Source organism: Mus pahari, chromosome 6 (genome assembly GCF_900095145.1).
Source record: "Mus pahari chromosome 6, PAHARI_EIJ_v1.1, whole genome shotgun sequence".
NCBI classification, from domain to species: domain Eukaryota; kingdom Metazoa; phylum Chordata; class Mammalia; order Rodentia; family Muridae; genus Mus; species Mus pahari.
In genome coordinates, this window is record NC_034595.1 from 1,263,357 (window position 1) to 1,284,646 (window position 21,290).

The following is a 21,290-nucleotide window of genomic DNA, read 5'->3' on the forward strand; positions in this document are numbered from 1 at the left end:
CCCTATCTCTCTCTCTCCTCTCTCTCTCTCTCTCTCCTCCCTCCCTCCCCGCCTCTCTCCCTCCCCCTCCCCCCTCTCTCTTCCTTCCTTCCTTTCTTTCTTTGAGATGGGGTGTTATTATGTTGCCCAGGCTGGTCTTGAATTGCTGGGCTCAAGTGGTTCCCCTGCCTCATCTGGGTTGCCAGAGCTACAGGCACACACCTCTGCACACAGAAACATAACGATTGTGTTAGAAGGTGGTGACTTCAGAAGGTGATCACATTTCCAGGGTGGATTCCTTAGGGAAGGGCTTAGTGTTCTTCTAAAGGGTCTGGAGGGACAGGGTTTGAGCCTTTTCTGTCCCTTCTACCTGTGAGGTGACTCTTCTTCTCTTCCAGAGAACAAAATGACCCAGGGATTATTTCACCTCAGAATCAGAGGCAAGGACCTCTCTAGACACTGAGCCTACCGATCCCTCATTCTGGACTCGCAGCTTGCAGAGCTACGAGAAAATACATTTATGTTATGTTTTTTCTTCCTCTTCCTCTTCCTCCCTCCCTCCCTCCCTCCCTCCCTCCCTCCCTCCGCCTCTCTCTCCAGCCCTCCCTCCATCCCTCCTTTCCTTCCTCTTCCTTCTCCACCTTCTGTGTGTGCTGTGTGTGTTGTAGGTGTGTGTGTGTGTGTGTGTATATGTGTGTGTGTTGTGTTGTAGGTGTGAATGTTGTATGTGTATGTGTTATGTTTGTGTGTGTGTTGTGTTGTATGTGTGTTGCATGTGTGTGTGTTGTGCTGTATGTGTGTTGCATGTGTATTGTATGTGTGTGTTGTGTTGTATGTGTGTTGCATATGTGTGTTGTGTTTCATGTATGTATTGTGTTGTATGTGTGTTGTGTTGTATGTGTGTGTTGTGTTTCATGTGTGTGTTATGTTGCATGTGTGTGTTATGTTGCATGTGTGTGTTATGTTTGTATGTGTGTTGTGTTGTATGTGTGTGTGCTCATATTGTGGGTGTCATTCCTCAGGCACCTTGTCATACACTTTTGCTGTCATTCCTCAGGTGATGTGTACCTTCTACTTTTTGCTTGTATTCTTTGGGATAGGGTCTTTCATTGGCATGGAACTTGCTCAGAGGCCTAGCTGACTGCCCCGGGCTTGTCTCTGCCTCCTCTGTGCTGGGATGACAATGTGTGCCCTGACACTCAGCTTTTCATGTGTGTTCTAGAGATTAAACTCAGTTCCTTCAAGTGCTTTACCAACTGCACCATCTCCTAGTCCCTATTTCTGTAGCACTTGATTGCCGTGATTGTGTTATTTGGTTATAATAGCACAAAAACCAATACATAGACTGAAAGCCAACAGCAGAAAGCGGTTCAGAGAAATGTCCACTCCAAGCAGCTATATTTGAGAAGATCTTCTTTCTTCCTCTTTTCATTCTTTTAAAATTAGACTTATTCATTTTACTTTGTGTGAATGTTTTGCCTGCATGTATATCTGTGTACCGTCACATGTGTGCTTGGTGCCCATGAGATCAGAAGAGGGCACTGGAGCCTCTGTAACTGGAGTTGTGGATGGCTTTGAACCATCGTATGGGAGCTGGGAAATCAAATCTAAATCCCCTGTAAGAGCAACAAGTCCTCTTAACCACAGAGCAAGCTTTCCTGCCTTTCGCTGTTTACTTAACAATATATAGTTTGGGGCAGAGGCAGGAAAAGTCTCTGTGAGTTTGAGGCCAGCCTGGTCTACAGAGTGAGTTCTGGGGCAGTTAAGGCTACACAGAGAAACCATGTCTTGAAAAAAAAAATCAAAATAAAAAACCAAACTGACCAACAAGCCAAAAACAAACAAACAAACAAACAAACAAACAACCTACCAAACCCACAAACCCAAACTCAACCCAAACAAACAAAAGACAAAAACCCTAAAAAACCAAAACAAAACAAAATCAATATATAGTTTTAAAAATCAGCATTTTACTGCATAGCTTGGGCTATCCTTAAGCTAAGTGAGATCTCCCCCTTCTGGGATTTCTTACGCACCTACCACTTGGTTTCATTTAGTCCTTCCTCGTTTTCACTTTTTATATTTAAATCTGTGTCCATCTGGATATTAGTGTTCACGTTACAAAGCACAGTACAAAGTGAAGCTATACCTCTGTTTTTCCCACATGGCTACTCACTTAGCTCAGAGAAGTTAACTGAAAAAATTTCCCTCCACGAATCTGAAGTGCTTCCCTTTGTAAAGGACAAATAGGGTCTCACTGTGCAGCTCTGGCAGGTACACAGCTCATTATGTGGATCAGCTTGGGCTCTAATGCCTCTGCCTCCTGAGCGCTGGGATTAAAGGCATGTGCCACTATGCCTGGCCCAAGAGTAAGTCTTATCCTTTAAAATTCTTTGTAACTATTTCAATTTAAATTTCTTTACAATTAACATTTTATGTAACACCCCCACACCCACATACCCCCCCACACACACCCACACACACCCGCACCCACACCCCCCCCCACACACACACACACGCACGCACACTATCTGTATGTCTCTCTGTGTGAAACTTCTAAAGACTGCACGTATCTACAGTCCCAGCACTTGCAGGTGGAGACAGGAAGAGCAAGCATTCAAGGTCATCCTCGACTGACTATGTAGAAAGTTCCAGGCCAACTGGTGGCGCTCACCTTTAATCCTATCACTTATGAGGCCAACACGGGCAGATCTCTGAGTTCAACTGTAGACTGGTCTACAGAGTGAGTTTAAGAATAAAAGAAACAAAATCTTTTCATTTTCATTAATTTAAAAATAGATTTTTGCACACAATGGAGGTTGGACTCGGAGCCTGCAGTATGACAGGCAGGTCCTCTATAGTGAGCTGCAGTCATAGCCCCTAAAACAACTCCATAGCAAATGATGCATGTATGCTGAGAAACGCCAAACACCAGGGGAGTGCTTGTGTACAATGAAAAGCAAGAGAACGGTTGCATACTGTGCTCTGAAGTACCAAGCCTTTCCCACAGGGCACGGTTGAGAGCCTGCTTATTCTCTCTAGTCCTTTAAAAACTTCACTCACACAAACACTCACATATGGCTTCATGTGCCCCTCCCGTGAGTGTGTGTGTGTGTGTGTGTGTGTGTGTGTGTGTGTGTGTGTATTATAATGCTGGCTTCTTGAACTCAGAGATCTAACTCACGGCTTTTTAAAAAATTTAAAAGAGACTATTTTTTATGTGTGTTTGTGTGCATATGCACGTGTGTGCATGTGTGTGTGTATACATGTGTGTGTGTGTGTGTGTGTGTGTGTGTGTGTGTGAGTTTATGTGCTCCATAGGTATGAAGATGCCCTAGGAGGCCAGAAGGGGGCATCAGATTCCCTGGAACTGAACCTATAGGTGGTTATGAGTTGCTCAGTGTGGGTGCCTGAACTGAACTCAGGTCCTCTCAGAGCATTAGTGTTCTTAGCCATTGAGTCACCTCTCCAGCCCCTTAACAAGGTAAACAGACACTCTGTCACTCTGCTACCCCATTACCCCTTATCTCACCTTTAAGTGGCTGTACAATGTGCTCTGTTTGACTGTTTTATAACTGATGACGTCACTTTAACTGATGTACACATAAGTTAGTGGCAGTCTTTCTCATCTATCAATAGCATTACAGTGAACACTTAGGTGCCCACATGGATGCATTTCTTGCTGGGAAGCGCTACCTCAATAGGTTTAACACTTCATATTTGGAGAGGCCCAGCCTGACCTCTTCCATATGTCCCGCTCACACTGGGTTTTGCTAAGAGACAAATAGAGTGGCCCATGTCACAGTGACCTGTTCTCAGGTGATTGGTAAGAGGGGCAGCATCCCAGCATACCCTTCTGGCTGCTCTCCCGTACACACCTGAGACGCCCCTTAAAGTGTGAAGTGAATATCAGCCATCCCCTGTGGTCCAGAGAGGGAAATAGTGTGTCCCTGTCAGAACCTGGGGCTCCAGCTCTGCTGTGTACAAGCAGACACAGTGTCTGAGGGTGGGAACTTGAAGCCCAGGGCTGGGGATGGGAGAAGACTCTGAACGGAGGTGTAGACAGGAGATGAGGGCCCAGGGCCTTCAGCTCTGTCTGTTTGTCTGTGTTCATGGCTTCAGGTCCCATCTCTGGGCCCCGCCTCTGCTTACCTGTGCTCTCTGTGAAGTTACCCAAGCTGAGGATGTCATTGAGCTCTTGGTAGTGATTCTGTTTGATGTACGTGGTCTTCTCTGGTGTGTCTTGTAGCTGCATTGTGACTTCTTCCAAATCTTTGTCCAGCTGGAAGACAAGACTCCATCTGAGACCAAGTCCCCAGTCCCAGCCCCTGGGATTCGACCCCTGCATCTCCCCCAACCCTTTTTGCTGTTTCCAGACAGGGTTTCTCTGTGTAGTCCTGGCTATCCTGGAACTCACTCTGTAGACCAGGCTGGCCTCAGACTCAGAGATTCGCCTGCCTCTGCCTCCAGGAATGCTGGGATTAAAGGTGTTAGCCATCACTACCCATCATGGCCTCTGCATCCAGAGAAGGACTCTGTTGCACTCATTCAAGCAGGAGCTGAGCTGAGTTGGATCAGAGGTTGGCAGTCACATGACTTGTCTGGGTTTGAGCCTTGAGTGGGTCCAAGGAAGACCAAGAGGCAGGGATAAGCAGAGAGGCCAGCTGAGGCCAAGGGGAGACAGGCTATACTCCCTGGCTCCGTACTGGGCATGTGAGTCTCAGCCTCTATCTGTGGCACAAGGACATGACAGTACCTGCCTCATAGGATGTACGGAGACTCAGTGAGATGGTGCATGGGGCGTTTATTCCGGTATCTGACGTAAGGAGGGGACCAGCTGCTAGAGGACTATCAGAACTATCATTACAGCTTCCCAGCAGACCCAGCCAGGAGACTCCCAGGCAGAGCTCTGCATCCCTGAGTCCTATACAGGTTCCAGCCAGCTGGGTCACCTGGGGGAGCTGAGCAGGATGGGACTCAGTTATGCTTAGGTTATAGAAGAACTGGGGCAAAGCCAGGGAAATGTGCGTGGGTGGTGGACAGCGGACGTTGGGATGGCTAGTGGGTATCTGGTTATAGAACAAGGGAGTTTTAATAGCTGTGAGTCACTCATCTGAGGTTGGGGCAAAGCTGCTGCTTACTAAGTTTCTACATGAATGAAAAAACAAACCACTACACTTATTTGTGCTACTCAGTGGCAGGGCTGGGAGCCGAGGATTGGTCCAATGGGACGTCAATTAAGGCTCAATTCTAGGGCAAGCAAAGCCACACTGGGGCTCTCAGCAGTGGGTGGTTACGCTGCTGGAAGGAAGAGGGCTTAGTCCCGTATGTATCGTTGCTTGCTGTAGATGTCTGATGAACTAGCAATGGGCTCGGAGTGGCAAAAGCTGATGCTTTCTTTGCCACAGAGACTGGTGTAGGGAGCCCCATCTTAAACCACTTCAGGGGCGAGGAAGGAGTGTGTCGGCTCTCGGTGTGGCGGGGTTCTATGACCCCACAGAGGTTGCTGGATCTAGCAAAGGAAAACGCAGGAGTCCAGTGGAGTTTAACCCTCAGAGAGCAAATGCCCTCTTTACAGTTTAGGTACAGCCTGCCTGGGCAAGCAGTGTTCTGGAGGGATCTCTAACAGGCCCAAGCCTGCAAGCATGGGGCTGTTAGGTCTTCTCTCTCCTCCCACCCCTTGTTAAACCACATCCCTAAAGCTAGCCATCAAGGTCGATTCCCTTATTTGGGCACTTTCTTTGCCTGACTAAAACACTAAGGTCCAACTATCAATACACCAAAGTCCAGCAATCAAAATCCATTCCTTGCCTATGCTGATTAAATCGTTCAATCAGAATTTGCCAACTCATCCTAGCATAGACTTCCCCTTTTCTTCTTGAAACCCACTCCTGCAGAGGCTGCTCAGATCCACAGGCAGCTCCTAGCTCAGCCCTCTGGGGGCAAAAATCTCCTTTGTGCTGGGTCTGTTTTGTGCTGACTCCCAGGCCCCTTCCCCTTCGTATGCATCCTGAAAACACGATTGGCAGTTTATTTGAAGTTCAGAATTAACTGGTAACCTCATATCCAATCTAGCTACCAGCTTCTGCCCTGCAATGGGTCTGGCAAGAGGCTACATTTCCCAGTCTCCTCTGTGCTCTGGGGCTAAATGAGCTCATGAGAATTTTGGCAGCACAGGGAGACAGAGCCAAACTGTATGTAGTGTGTGTGTGTGCGCGCACGTGTGTGTGTGCGTGTGTGTGTGTGTGTGTGTGTGTGTGTGTGTGTGTGCGCGTGTGTGTCACTTGCTTAAGAGGTGATCTCTTATGTGGGCTCTCTGTGTCTCTTCTCTCTGAGATTGAGGCCATGTTTTCGTCCTCCTGAGCCTGGAGAATAGCAGGAAGCAGAAGAGGAGCCCCACCCACCCACAATGACCCTGCCCAGCTGTGACCACAGTCCTCAGGGCTTCTAGGTACGGAGAAGTAAACACACTTTCTTTTTTCAGACAGAGCCTTGCTACGGAGCCCAGGCTGGCCTGCAACTCACGGCTCTCCTTTTCCAGCTCCTCTTTTGGGGCTACTTGCTTCTGAAACCTCTTTGTTTCTATTGCTTGGTCGGCACCCTAACTTGACTCAGCCAGGTGTAGGTCCAGTCAGAACCCTAGGAAGTGAGAGTGAGAGAGAATTGGGGTTCCCTCTCATTTGGGGATGTGGCTTAGACATAAAGTGTCCTGGCTATGCCTTCTCTGGACTATTCAAGAAGCAATTCAGAACTGGGGGGCAGGTTCGCCACAGCACAGCCACTCTGGGGAAGCTTATCTTTGTATTCTCTTACCATGCCGAGCACTGGGATGTGTGTGAGCCTAGGCCAGCTGGCACTAAGTTTGGGTCAGATGTGCTAAGCTCCCTGTTGCCATGACCCGGGTGTTCTAGAGGACTATGGAGCAGGGGTTGGTTGGAGACCAGGTAGAGCGAAGAGACGGGAGGATCGGAGGTCTCCAGATGTGGACGTACCTCTGTGATCTTCATTCGTAGGCGGTGGTTTTCTGACTGCAGTCCCTCCAGGCGTGATGTGCTCGCCTGGTTCACGCTGGTGACGGAGGTGGAGGTCTTCGAATCTTCTTTCTTCTGGTTCTGTGTGAACTGGAACCGCCTGTTCTGAGTGGCTGCGTCAGGGTTTGTTCTCAGAGTGATGAGCTGAAGGGACAGAGGTGGCTTGCAGTGAGACCCTGCCGCTCTTTCCTCTCTCCTCAACCATGTTTCCCCCACCAAGTCCTACACGGGAACTGACAGGGCCCCCACCCCGGAAGGAGGCAGGCTGGGGCTCAGGAGCCCCAGGCCCATGTTGGGCTCCAGCACAGGCTTGGGCATGAAGGGCGGCAGGCAGCTTCCCAGTCACTGAGCCTCAGAGTCCTTCTGGGATAGGAGAGTCAGCCTTCTGACTCTGGCTCATTCACACCCTGCCAGGGCAGAGGCAGCCCAAGGCGTTGGGCAGGATCCCGCTGTGGAGAGTTTCTACAACAAAGAGATAGAGGACAGGGAAGACTGCTCACACCACGGTGAGTTTAGACACTAGCTGCTGACCTGTTTGTCCTGGCAAAGGCACTTAGCAGCTTAAACCCCTCACATCTGTTATCATACAGGTTCTGTGGGGTAGGGGTCTGGACATGATTGAGCAATTAAGAGATTTTAATTTTACTTCTAATGATGTGTCCGTGTGCGCGTCTACATGGGGTGGTTCTGTGAGTGCATGCGATGCAGGTGCATGTGGAGGCCAGCAGAGGGAGCTGGGTCCTCTGGAGCTGCAGTTAGGTGTAGATGCGAGGCAGAGGACAGTGTGCTGGGAGCTGAGCCGGGACCCCCAGCAGCAGCTTGGACCTTTAACTACTGGAGCACCTTCCCAGCCCCACGGGGGAAAATCTGAGACAGAAACGTTGTCCCGGGACTCCAATCTTATCCACACATTCTAGAACCTTCTCTCGCCCACGGTGGGCTCTAGGCTTAGCCCTGGAGACCAGGAGCGGAGTTACCACAGCCTCTATCGGAACTCCTTAGCCTTGGGTGTGGATGTGAAGACGAGCTTCATTGCCATCAGCCAGAAGGGATTAAGGATGGAGTGGCCATCAGGACCTGCTGTGCTGTGGAGGTGGGGGGTGAAGTGGTAGGGGGGGGGATTCGGGGTAGGGGGATAGTGGTCTGGAAGGGATAGTGGAGAAGGGAGATCCAGCATAGGCAAAGGAACTTAGGGGAGGGCTATTATCACCATCATTATTATTACTACCATCATTATGTTTATCATCATGTGGACACACAGCAAGGCATGCATGTGAGGCCCAGAGAACAGCTTTGTGCGGCTGGTTTTTCTTTGCCCCTCTATGTGGTCTCAGGCCTCCAGTTCAGGTTGTCAGCTCTTTGTGGTAAGGGCTTTAACCTCTGACTTGTCCTGCCAGCTTTTCTTCTCTTTTTCTAAAATATTCAATTTTTAAAAGATTTATATATATCTGAGGTCAGGCTACACAGGTTCCCGAGAGGTTCAGGCCTCTTTATTCATGACTGCAAAGAATAATGCTTGCAAAATATCTCTTCAAGCCGGTCCTCTCGATTGGTGTGACAGCCATATCCAACAGGGGACATGTGGCTCCTGAGAGCGCTGGAGGCCACCCAACATGCAACTGTAAGCTAACTTGAAACCAGGCCTTTTCAGGGTGATTCTTAAAGACATGGTGGAGTTAAAAATTGGTTCTTGAGCATGAACTCTTCAGAGGACAACATCGCATCACAATGTCAAAAGGGTGATGCACTTGCACTATAAGATGTGGGTGGACATTAAGAGGGGCTGCTCCTTCTGACCCAATAATGCCATGTCTACGGCTGCCTACAGCAGATAACTGGGAACAAAAGAATGTGCTATGCAGAGACAAATGTTCCTTAAAAAGTCTATAATGGGGGTATTCAGCAATAAGGGATGGAGTGGACGTGAAGGCAACGGCCCCACCCTTAGTACTGCAAGTGGGTGCAGGGAAAGGATGAGGGGTGGGGAGCCAAGGGAAAGATGCCAAGGGAAAGAATGAGTGCGCTGAGGTACGACCAGGAGAGAAGGCTCAGTGGTTAGGAGCACCCAGTGCTCCTGCAGAGGACCCAGGTTTGATTCCTAGCACCCACATGGTTCACAACCATCTGCAATTCCAGACCCAGGACTTCTGACGTCTGAGGGCACATGCCACACATACATACATACATACATACATACATGCAAAATATTTATACCCATAAAATAATAAATTAAATAAAATCCTCAAACTAAAAAAGCAAAAGCAAACCAAAACTGAAGACCGAGGTCTGGTAAGATGGCTTAGGAAGGAAAGGTGACTGCCACCAAGTCTCCGCTGCTCTGGGGTTCAAGCCCCAGAGCTTACCTGGCAGAGGGAGAGAACTGACTCCAGCAGGTTGTCCCCTGACAACGTGAGCTACGGCAGTCCTGAACCCTCTCCTCCCCTCATAAAATAAAACTTAAAAATGTGAGTTTAAAAGATCAACAGGAAACACATCTTCAAACAAGAGTACCCAAGCAAACATTAATAGTTTGTTAATTTGGGGTTGACGAGTTTGTGAAGTTTCTAGGGACCTTGCTCTTCTCTTCCTCCTTCCTTCCTTCCGTTTTCTCTCTTTCTTTTTCATTCTCTTTTTAGACAGGCCCTGGCTGTCCTGGAACTCACTCTGTAGACCAGGCTGGCCTTGAACTCGGCGATCCCTCTGCTTCTGCTTCCTCCCGAGTGCTGGGATTAAGACGAGTGCCGCCACTGATCTCTTCCCGTTCTTTCCTAATTTTTTTTCTCTGTGTGAGGCATGTTTTTGTGTATTTTGTTTTGTTTTGTTTTGTTTTTTTGAGACAGGGCTTCTCTGTGTAGTGAACTCAGAAATCTGCCTGCCTCTGCCTCCCAAGTGCTGGGATTAAAGGCATGAGCCACCATGCCCGGCTTCGTGTACATATTTTTAATGTATGTGTACAAATGTGTGTGGATGCAAGTACACATGTGTGTACTTACACGTGGGGCCCAAGTTGTATCACAAGGGAATGCAGACTGGGGGTGCATCAGCCCCCCACCAGTTCTTCACCCTCACGCAGAGGCCAGACCTTAACAAAGTTTATCTTTATCATTTTTTCCAAACCTGGATTTCACCGATTCAGCAAGACTGGCCAGTGAGTTCCAGGATCCCCCCTTGCCTCCCCTGGGCTGCTAAGGTGATGGTTTGGCCATGTGTAGCATTTTTTTAAAACATAACTTCTTTATCATCGAACTCAGATCTCATGCTTGCATGGATTGGAAGAGATTAAGGTAGTTTTCACGTGACAAAAGCCAGTCATGGTAGTGGCGCATACTTGCAACCCCAGAGCTAGGAAGGTAGAGACAGCTGACTCTGGAGCTCTGGCCAGCCAGCCTAGCCTAGCCGGTGGGCCCCAGGCCAGTGATAAGCCATTTCTCAAAAACAAAGCAGATGGAATCTGAATAGCAATACTAGAGGCTGTCCCCTGGCTTCTACCTGTGCACATGTACTTCTGTGTAGGTACACACACATGCACGCACACACGCATGCGCACGTGTGCCCCTCCCCTCCTAGAAGGGGTGGATTCTACAGTCCCCTCGTGATGGGCAGGGGTAGAGGCAGGTACCTTTGGCACAAACACCAGGCAGAGAGTGATGGTGCTGCAGAAGATGATGACCAGGGCCACGATGCAGAACTGCACGTTGGGCTGGTCACGTGTCAGGAAGGAGACGGCGGCCCCGATGATGCACATGATCCCCACGTTGTACACACTCATCCCAATGTACTTGCTGTCGTTGAGGGCAGGGATGCTCACGTTGCGGGTTTCCCACGCTAAGAAACAACCGAACAACTGAAACGGTGAACAGAAAGAGAGTCAGTCATTCTGGGAGGAGCCCGCTCTTCACTGCTGGGTTGGCTGCAGGAACATCTGGATCCCACCAAGGACTTCCACGTGTGGTCCCAAGTTGCTTCACAGGGGAGTGTAGGCTGTGGGTGTGTCAGTCCCCAGTTCTTCACCCTCACAACTGGTTTTCTGCAGAGACCTTTAGAGACCATAGGTGAAGGAGCTTCACATAGGATCTTGAGTGTTTTCTCACACTGGAGAACACTAAGGTACAGAGAGGAAATATGGTGGTTCCACATGGTATGGAACCCATCCCCCTCTCTCCCTCATCCCTCCTGTGCAGAGCCACCCAGAGCACAGATGTGTTTCCCATCCTCTTGGAAGTGAAGTTGGCGTGAGGATGGCTCTGGACAATGTCCTGTAAGAGGGAATGAGGTGCACACGGTCTGGGCTCTGCCCTAAGAGGGGAAGGGGTTGCATCGCTTCCTTCCTAACAGGTGGAGTGGATTGTGATGTGTGGCATGGATGTGGGGGACAATAGACCGTGAGAGTCCTCAGTGCCAGATGACTGGCCTCTGGAGCAGGTTTTCTGGGAGCAAAACTGCCCATGTCTTTAATCACCATTATTTTGGGCTTCCTCTTGTGTGTTTCCTAATATCCCCCTGCAGATGTGGACAGGAAAGAAATAGATAGGAGAGAGGCCTAAGGGAGACTTTATCTCTCACAGTGCTCTGAGGGAGGCTCGGCCACAGAGGTAGTCCACATCTGCACCCCTGGGAGGTAGTGAGGGAGGCAGAAAGGAGACTTGAGCCTCCAACAGGTGTAGGGTCTTGGGGCCTTCTCATTAATTCCTCTTCAGTTTGGTTCACCCAGTAACTAATGCCTGCCATTGTCCTGGTGACCTGCTTTCTGAGGGTGACTTAATTTTGGTACCATGGGGCAGAAGCAGGCTAGATAAGTCAGAGGGTCTGGAAGAATCTCTACGAGTCACTGACCATGAGACTCCAAACAGGTCTCTTCACTTCTCAGGCCTCATTTGCAGTGTCTGGAGATGGGGTAACACTTGCTCTGTTTGGATGAGGTTGAGGGGGGCAGATGTCAGAGTCCCAGAGTGAACTTCTCTGACAGATGGTACCTCACACACAATGCTGGGTTCCTCTTCCTATCTCCACCCTTTTCTCTCAAGCGCATCCTTTATAGCCTGATTTATTTATTTACTTATTTATTTTGAGACTGGCTTTTGTTCCATAGCCCAGGCTGGTCTTGACCTCTCTGTCCTACTGCCTCAGTCTCCTGGGTTCTGGTTTAACCATCCAGGCAAGGAAGGAGGTACTCTAAAGAGACGCGTGGCAACATCACATTGCCTGTCAGACTACTGACGATGAATTCCTCTAGGAATCTCTTGTGGAAAGGAGAGAAGGCCCGGGCCAGCCAAAGAGGAGTATAGATATTGAAAAGAAATCTATAACTTATCGAACAGCTCACAGGAGAGGCAATGACGGGCCGAGGGTGGGCAGGACTACACCTTGACTGGGGACTCCTTGTGCGTGTGTAGTGTCTTAAACATCAGCGTTGCTTCCAGACCCTAGAGATGGACTTACGAGAGGGTGGGAAATCACTAGATTTTTTTCCCCCCTCTTCCCAATGTGGCCACATTGAAACTCCCATTTCTGTTTTTCATATTGATTTGGGTGTTCTAATTGGTTTATGGAAGATGGGTAGCTGAACCCAGGTTGCTGGGGCACAGTAACCCTGGAATTGTAGGTTTATGTCCCAACACCCTGCTGACAGATTCTTTTAAAAATCCCTTTACTGAGAAATAGCAGCTGTGGAAGCTGACACATAGGAAGGAAGCCATTGTCTGATGGGAGCTACGCTGTATGGAACCTATACGCATGCTCCTTGAGTCCCCAGAGGCTGTGTCACGTCTCAGGGGAGGATATAGAGAATGGACCAGGTACAGGGACCTGCCTGGGATACATGGTGGTGAGTGACAGGGCTAGATGGGAGACGGAGACTCTAGCTCTGACCGGGATGTATCAAATCAGCAGGAGAGGCATGCACTGTGGGGGTGTCTGGGGATAACAGCAGATTTCTGAAGTGTCAGGAGGAAGCAGTCACATGTTCGCTGACCTTCAAGGAGTGGAATGAAGACTCCTGGGCACTGAGTTGAGACAAGGAAGAACTTTCTGGCAACACAGCCCATCTGCAATCTGTAGTGGCCCTCATGGGTATAGTCACATCCAGATCTCTGGAAGGGGTAAATGTGGCTGTCCGTGCTGGTAGTGGGGTTGGGGTGTGGGGTTGGGGTTGGGGTAGAGAGTCTTTGGATATATAATTAGGGATCTGTGAATGGAATTTTCCCGGATCATCTAATTAGGCCCCAAACCCAATGCCAGTGATTTAGAGAGAAGAGAGAAAGGACTTAGACATTCTCTGAGTCAAGGGCTGCCTGGAGCCACCTTCCCTGGAGGGGTCTAGGGAGGGCTCTCCCTTAGAGCCTGTGGAGGAAACACAGCCATGCACCAGCAGGGGAATGGGGTATCATTTACGTTTATCTCCTCGGGCAGTGGTGAGGCCCGAGACCAGGCCCCACACAGACTACAGGCTGAGTCACACAGGGGCGTGCTCTGTTTATTTGCTTTGCTTCTTTTCATGTTGTGAAGGCCCCTAGGAGAGACAGGCCCGGCAAAGAAGCATCCCCAACACTGCCTCCCGCGTGGTACCTACCATGAGGAGCCCCTTGTAGGCGTAGACAATGCCGAGCCAGATGGTCATGTGGGTGTTTTCACAGTGTTCCAGCAGGGGGCGGATGGAGATGTCCCGGCCTGCTGGGTCCGGCTGCGTAAAGAGAAAACGAAAACCCCAGGGATAGATAAGCCGCCTTCCAGCAGCAGAGTCCCTAGCCAAAGGCCTCCTTTTCTCACATACTCCACAACCAGTGATACATCAGGAGACCTTTGCAGTCCCATGGTGGGACAAAGGTGACAGCTTAGCATCAACTGTGTTATGCTTGATGGCTGTAACTCAAGCCTCCTTCTTCATGGTGGTCCAACTTGGACTAGAGGGGCTGTGGGAAAGGGGTGCATTAGTACTGTGCCCCAAGGATCTGATAAGACCTTAAACCCTTCTGACAGAAATATAGAGTATTCTGAAGATATGCTCCTCGTTCCTCTTGGTCACAAGGCACCCCAAAGAATTGGAATTTCCCCCGGGAATCTCACTGAAGTCTGATGCCAGCCAGCTGCAGAACTCGTCTCCTAGAAAGAGATCACTCACGGCATCGACAGCTTGTCAGACCCTTTGCAGAAGAGACCGGAGCCCAGACCGGGATAGGTTGAGGATGGTCTGGACCACGCTGTGACCAAAAGTGCTTTGCTATGCCTTCCTCTGGCCCTCTAAACTAAAACTTCATGTGAGGACCCAAGGATGGCTTGGGAGGGGCTCATAATCTCTGTGTCCCTCTCCCAGTGTGCCCAAGTTGAATAATGTCTCTCTTCTCCTTTGTTTGTTTGGGTTTTTTTGAGACAGGGTTTCTCTATGTAGCCCTGGCTGTCCTGGAACTCACTCTGTAGACCAGGCTGGCCTCGAACTCAGAGATCCGCCTGCCTCTGCTTCCCGAGTGCTGAGACTAAAGGCGTATGTGTTACTGCTGCCTGGCTCCTACTAATTTTTTTTTAAATTAGTGCTTGTTTAATTGCTTTATTAAGAATACATGGCCAGATCTGGCTTATCAGGGCTGACAGGGCCCAGGCTCTGATTCTTGATAATTGTTGGCCTCCGCAGCACAGAGATTAGAACTGCAATGATACAGATGACATTAGCCTGGCAAACTCCTGACGTGTTCAGTGCTTGCACTGAGTTGCCATGGACCACTGGTGGCTTCTGGAGAGTTCTCTTTAAGGGTGTGGTCCCTGGTAGGTGGGCTGTGGTCCAGTGGCTGACTTCACATCTAGGAATAGATAGACAGCACAAACTGCATTTTTTTTTTTTTTGGTTATTAGAAGGGGGAGGGGTACAAAAGTAGGGGAGAGTAGGGGGTTAGGGGTAGATCTGGGAGGAGTTTGTGTTTTTTTCAAAGCAGGACTCACATCAGAACCATGCTCTGCTCTTTTTTATTTTATTTTTATTTTTTGTCTTTCTGGCTTGCTTTAGTCTCAAACAGCATCCGCCCTAGCCCACTTTGGTCTTTCTCTCAGCATTCCTGAGGAATTCAGCGCAGTTAACATGCAGAGTGTCCTGTGTGGATTGGCTGACCGTTGGCACAAGCGACTTCAGGTTATGCATGGGCAGGAATCCTGCCTAAGATGTCCTCAGGTCCCCTGTGCTATATATACCTCGGGACATAAGAGGGCACCATGTCCAATGACTGGTGATGTTCACTGGGCTCACATGGCTGTGGTGGTCAGACCACTTGAAAGGTGCCATTTCCCCTTTGTGACTAGGAAGTCATCCTTGGGGTCCGCTGTGAGGCTCTGCTAGGATGCCGTTTCCTGCAAACATTAGCTCAGGCCTAGTGACTCTGGGAACTGCAAACCCAGGATTTGCTAACTGTCACCCCATCTGGACACATTCCATTCTGCTACAAAACAGCACATTCTTGCTTCCCTGTTATTTATGGTCTTATGGGTTCTTCTAAACCCAGTGTCCTATAAACCATTGCTGTCATTATGCATTTTGACTCAAGTTTCGCAGACTTGGCCAGTGGAAAATGCCTTCCTGTTGCCCCTGACGTTTTCTCCCACACGTTCCTGTTATTTTATTTTTTGAACACTTACTTTTTGGCACAGAATGTTCTCAGCTCCCCTGGAATTTTCCTTGGCCCAGCATTGGAATTTGGTTATTTTTCTTTTCAGTGGATAATGGTGCTTAGAAATGAACATTTGAAAAGTTTGTGGGCTCACTGTCCTAGGGTATCATTGGTTTTAGTCCTATGTCTGTCTGTCTGTCTGTCTGCCTGCCTGTTTATACTACTATCTATTAGTCTTTATCTTTTAAATATCATTTATTATCCATTTGTCACTTGGCTAGCATCTATTTATCACCTATCTTTATTATCTAAGCATCTATCAATTATTTGTTTACCTCATATCAATCATCTATCATCTATTTATCATTCACCTATCATCTATGAATCCTTTATTAGCCATCTATCTATCATCTATGTATACTTATTAGCTGTCTATCTATCATCTATGAATCCTTTATTAGCCGTCTATCTATCATCTATGTATACTTATTAGCCGTCTATCTATCATCTATGTATACTTATTAGCCGTCTATCTATCATCTATGTATACTTATTAGCTGTCTGTCTATCATTGGTAACCTAGCGTCTATTTATCCCTCTCCTCTATCATCTGCCCCAGTTGGTCTATTTTACAGATGAAGCCATATCTCAGAGATCTTGCCTGCCTCTCCCATTCCCTAATTTCGCCTCTTTTTGCACCGAGACCTCCGATTTCCAACAGAGTCACCATATTTACTTACTTGCCTGGCCTCACAATACAGTATCAGAATCCATTCACAGATAGATACCAACAACAAACTTACTAAGTAAAATTGATGGTTTCTTAGCAAATCATGTTTGCCAGTCCAGTGGAACCTCTGAGAGCAAGCATATTGTCAAAGAAAGGTGTTCAGGATGCCATGCTCTTCTGGTGTGCCTGACAGCAAGGGGTGGTCATACCCAGGGTCAATCGTTGGCAGAGAGGGCACTGCCCATGGAAGGCAGGCTCCAGGCTGGAGAGCCTAGAAACCCTCCTGCACCTGGCAGGTCTCTAGGCCTGGCCTTGGAGGCAGACACTTCCTGGGTGCCCATGGGTGAGAAAAGATGGTGTTCCTGTATGGAAGCCTGAGAGACTGAGTCTGTTGGGGTCTGTGGGCTCAGGCCTTTCAATCTTCCGATTATTCAGCTGCGTGTTCTCAGGCTCTATGCCCCTTTAGCTATGCTAAGCCACAGAAAGACATTAGCTTAGCTTCCTTGAGTTCATATGTGAATATGGACAGTGTTAGAAGGGACAGGAGGTTCCTGAGGTGACCTCCAGAATGCTGGAGATGGCCCTTCATGACACCCTCGCTGGCTGGGATGCACTCATTGTGGTTAATGGGGTTTCCTGACATCCTCCCAGTGTTTAATTAAGGAGACAGAATGGACTTGTTCCCAAGGTCAGCCATGACTTGGTGTCAGATTCCGTGTCCGACAACCTCACAGACGTCAGAATGCAGGAGCAGAGGCCCCCACGGTCGTGTGAGCTGCAGACGTATTAATGATTATGTCTGCTGTTCTAGATGGAGGTAGCCATGTGAGATGGGTTCAGCTGTGGAGGGAGTGGGTGTCCTGTTGCATGCCACTGTTTAGTGTAAGGAGAACATTATTGGTGCAGACTGGCAGTGCCTGCCTGGCTCTACATACTCGGACAGGAACCCCTCCTTCTGACACTGGGTGAGATGGCTGCATGGTTGTTTTTACTGAACCAAACCTTCTTCCTGAACGTTAACTATTTTGCAGATTTCACCCTTTCTCTCAGGCTGCCCAGGGTAACTCTGAGCTGTCTCTCCGGGTCTCGAGGGGCAGTCCATGAAGGACACCACCTCCACTTTCTTCCACCTGACCCTGGTACAGCCTCGAGTGTCCCCTGATCCAGCCTGACACTCCCGCTGTGTGGAGTGGACTGCTGTCCCCGGCTCTACATGCCTTTGACTCTCCAAGTATCTGCCTTCCTCTGGGAAGTCATGTGGTCCTTGTCCCATCAGATGCTCATAGGACTGCTGTCTTCTGCCTCTACTGCCTACATTCCAGCCCAGCCATCTTTCACCCCAGCCCCTCTCACATCTGTATCCTCTCCCATGCCTTCTTTAAACCCCAGCTCTCACATCCAGCCATCTGTTCCCTACCAGCGTGGCCCCAGCCTGGACTGCAGCGGCAGAGACAGGACCGATGGAGAGTTCAGACAAGGCAGTGGTCCTTGGGGCCAGGGGCCTGATTTTTCCTTGACCTCCCCACATTACAGGTGCTTACATGGAAATAACTTTTCCAACTTGGCTTTTTACATCCCTCTCTTGCGGGCCTCAACTCCATGCTACAGGACAGTCACAGTGGCCCAGGTTGGGCTAGGGGATGATGGGAAGTCTTTGACTATAGTAAAGGGACACTAATACTAAATTTCAATGCGAGCTAAGTAAGTCACTATAGGGTCACCCAGATCCTTTATGGGATTTGGTTTCACAGTCAACTATGAAGTCAGGCCTGTGGAAGAGGCACCACCTGAGTGCTTTTGAGTTACCACTGTCATGCATCAAAGCGCCACTAGAGGTCATCAAAGCACTGTGTGGCATGCTGTGGATGACCATTCCATACCCGCTGCTGGGAACAGAGTCTCACCGGTCCAGTGAGGCTGCAAAGGTGAAGCTGTCATTGACTAAGAAAAGGACCTACTTACCGTCCCTGACAGAGGCCACTGAGGTGAGGTATCTAAGTGTTGTGATAGACCCGATCCTCAGCTTCCAGGGCAGCTATGAAGGGGTGCTGGGGGAGGGGGAAGGGCACACTACCCTAGACTCTCTTGCGGTGGGCTGTCCACACAGCCGGTGCCTGGCTCCAGGCCTCCCTCTGTTCCCAGGACTGTGTTTTCTCTGGCCTAACAGAGCTGTTCTAGCTCTGGATGACTTGTTGTAAAGACTTGCAGTCTGCTCAATTCTCTTTAGTTTCTTCTTTTCTTTTCTCATGTGGCAGTCAAGTACTTGTCCATCTGTCCATCCATCCATTCATCCACCCGCCCATCCATCCATCCATCCATCCATCCATCCATCCCATCCATTCATCCACCCATCCATCCATCCATCCATCCATCCCATGTAATGGTGATGGGTAAGCAAAGAATAAGCAATGGATAATCATGGTAGGGATAAGGTAAGAACAAGCCTCACCTGCTGGTTGCTAGGGTACGAATGCCACTGTCGCCCATGTCAGAATGCACTGAGATCTTATGCTCCCTTGACAAATGAAGATGCAGAAGCATAGAACAATGAACTAATCCAAGTAACTAGCCTGCTCGCCACTATTAAGTCAGAGGGGTGAGCTTAAACCCAGACCTGTTTGGCATTTCTCCCATCCTCACCGCTTGCCTTTCTAACCGAAACCCCACACTGCCTGTGCCCCCTAAGGATCACGCTGAATTCTAAGGAGACAGTAGGAAGGAGTCTGTTTGCACTCCAGAAAGGAATGGCTTCACTGTTGAGCATTTAGTAGAGCCTTATAGGAGCCCTGGAACTCTGTGAAGGCTGAGTTTTTGATGCTGCAGGCTGAACGCAAGCCAAGGAAATGCTTGCCTGCCTGATAGGGCCCTGTGCCCAGCAGAGAGGTGGACACCTGCTTGGGATGGCCAGAGGGTAGACATGTTGGCTCCTGGTCCAGCACTGCTCAGCAGGAGGTTTGCACAAGCTGCCCAGGAAAGCCTGCTGCATCTGTGCATGGGAAGGAGAGCAGCTGGCCAGGATCCCTCTGCAGGATGCAGCTCCTGATAATGTAGGTCAGCGGCCTCTGGACACAGCCTGCATTGGTTAGGCAGCACATATGGGCAGCAGGTGGGGACCTGGGTCTACCAACGCAGGCCTGAAAAGACAGAGACTTAATTTTGGTACAGTCTTATGGGAGAAGTTGGGCAAGCCCTTTTCCAGGCTTCAGCACCACAGCTACAAAGTGAGCTCCTTATTTGTGTGTGTGTGTGTGTGTGTGTGTGTGTGTGTGTGTGTGTTATTCCTTGGGACCCATCCACTTTGTTTTCTTGAGATAGGGTTCTCTCCTCGTCTTTCACCTGCATCTGGGACTTGTCAATTAGGCTAAGCTGGTTGGCCAGAGAGCCTCAGGAATCCGTCTGTCCCCACCTCCCCAGCTCTGAGATTACAGGCATAGAATGCCCAGGCCTGGCTTCTTACCTGGGTGCTCAAGAAGAAATTCATGCCCTCACGCTTGCTCTCTCCCAGCACCTCCCTCCCCGTTGCTGGTGTAGTGAACGTGTAGTGAACGTGAGCCAGGACACCGGAGGACGGTTATCCTTGTCCACCATCTATTCCTTCCAAGTCGCTTTCTGTATTCCCCAGGCGCCTGCTATGTCTAGACACTAGACACTGGATGTCCAAGACCACTCTGATGCCAGCATCCTTGATACATGAGTCCTAGTCAATACACTAATGTTGGACAAGCCACACATCATTGCTGTGAGTAGCAGGTAGCAAGCACTCGCAGAGAAGATCCCAACACCAGGGATGAGGGAGAGGGATGACCTGACATGGCTCTGGAGGAGGACCTGAGTTCGATTCCTAGCACTCACATGGCAGCTCGCAACTGTCCAAGATTTCAGTTTCCAGGAATTGGGTGCCCTCTTCTGGCCTCTGCTGGCACTTGCACCAGAAGTACCCTCAAGAGCCCCTGGGGGTGACAGCACAGTTCCCTGTCCCATCTGTGATTCCTGGGGGGAAAGAGACTTGCATCACATAGATGCACATACGTGTAATGAAACAATAAAAGAAATCTTAGAAACAACAACAAACGAGGCCTCCCTTTGTCACCTGCACACCTGTGACAGGGAGAATAAAGATGAGGCACAGAGGAGCTGTGATGCAGCTCTGACACTGGAACGGACTTGCCACCCAAGGCTTCTGTGTGTCCTGGTAGAGGGGCTGGGTGGGGAGGCCTGGGTTAGGATTTGGGAGAAAGGAGCTGGTGAGGGGAGGGAACCTGATGTGCCATGCACGGTAAGTCCCCTTGGGCACTCCATCTTGTTGCTCCAGTGGGTGGCTTGCCCCTGGGACTCTTCCATCCAGCTGTCTGCAGCTGCCTTGAAGAATTTCCTTTGCATTCCATTCCTGCCTCATATCCTAAATGCCAAAGTTAATTTAAAAAAACACATTGGAAAGTTGATTGGTTTTCTTTATGCTATGAGTGTGTGTGTGTGTGTGTGTGTGTGTGTGTGTGTATGTGTGTGTGTGCATGTGTGCGTGTGTGTATTGGTGGTGGACACATAAATTTTGAGGAATGCATTTCAATGCCAGTGAGGTACCTTTTTCCCCCCTGGGGTCAGGTGAATCAATGCTGCCTTTTGGGGGAAAGATGGAGGACCCCCTCAGTAGAGAGAGAACATGGAGTCCATCTCTTGGCAGCTAGGTGACTTTGAACAGTTCGAAGCCCCTCTGAGCTGCGACTTCCTCACCTGCAGACTCCCAGGGATAGCAAGGCGATGAAGGGAGGAAACTAACTGTTTACTGCCTGCAGAAGCCGAGAAACCTCCGGAGGTGTCAGCCATTATTATCTTTGACTTCAGAGGGTTTCAGGGTTCTGGAGCCAGGAGAAACCTTCCAGAAGCCCCAGGAGCTGGGCTGTTTATCTCAGCAGCCCCACCTCTTGGACACAGCAAGGCCAGAGCTATCACTTCAGATAAGAA

The 21,290-nt window shown here is 49.4% G+C and overlaps 1 protein-coding gene across 1 annotated transcript in view; it reads right to left on the reverse strand.

Annotated features, from left to right (window-relative positions):
- Gabbr2 (gamma-aminobutyric acid type B receptor subunit 2) overlaps window positions 1–21,290 on the reverse strand; it is a 336,248-nt gene that overhangs the window by 8,023 nt on the left and 306,935 nt on the right. Inside the window, exons 14-17 of the mRNA XM_021200029.2 lie at window positions 13,579–13,689; window positions 10,630–10,854; window positions 6,972–7,154; window positions 4,132–4,261 (exon numbers count right to left, since the gene is read on the reverse strand). Coding sequence (XP_021055688.1) covers window positions 4,132–4,261; window positions 6,972–7,154; window positions 10,630–10,854; window positions 13,579–13,689 — 649 coding nt within the window. The remainder of the gene's footprint in view (window positions 1–4,131; window positions 4,262–6,971; window positions 7,155–10,629; window positions 10,855–13,578; window positions 13,690–21,290) is intronic.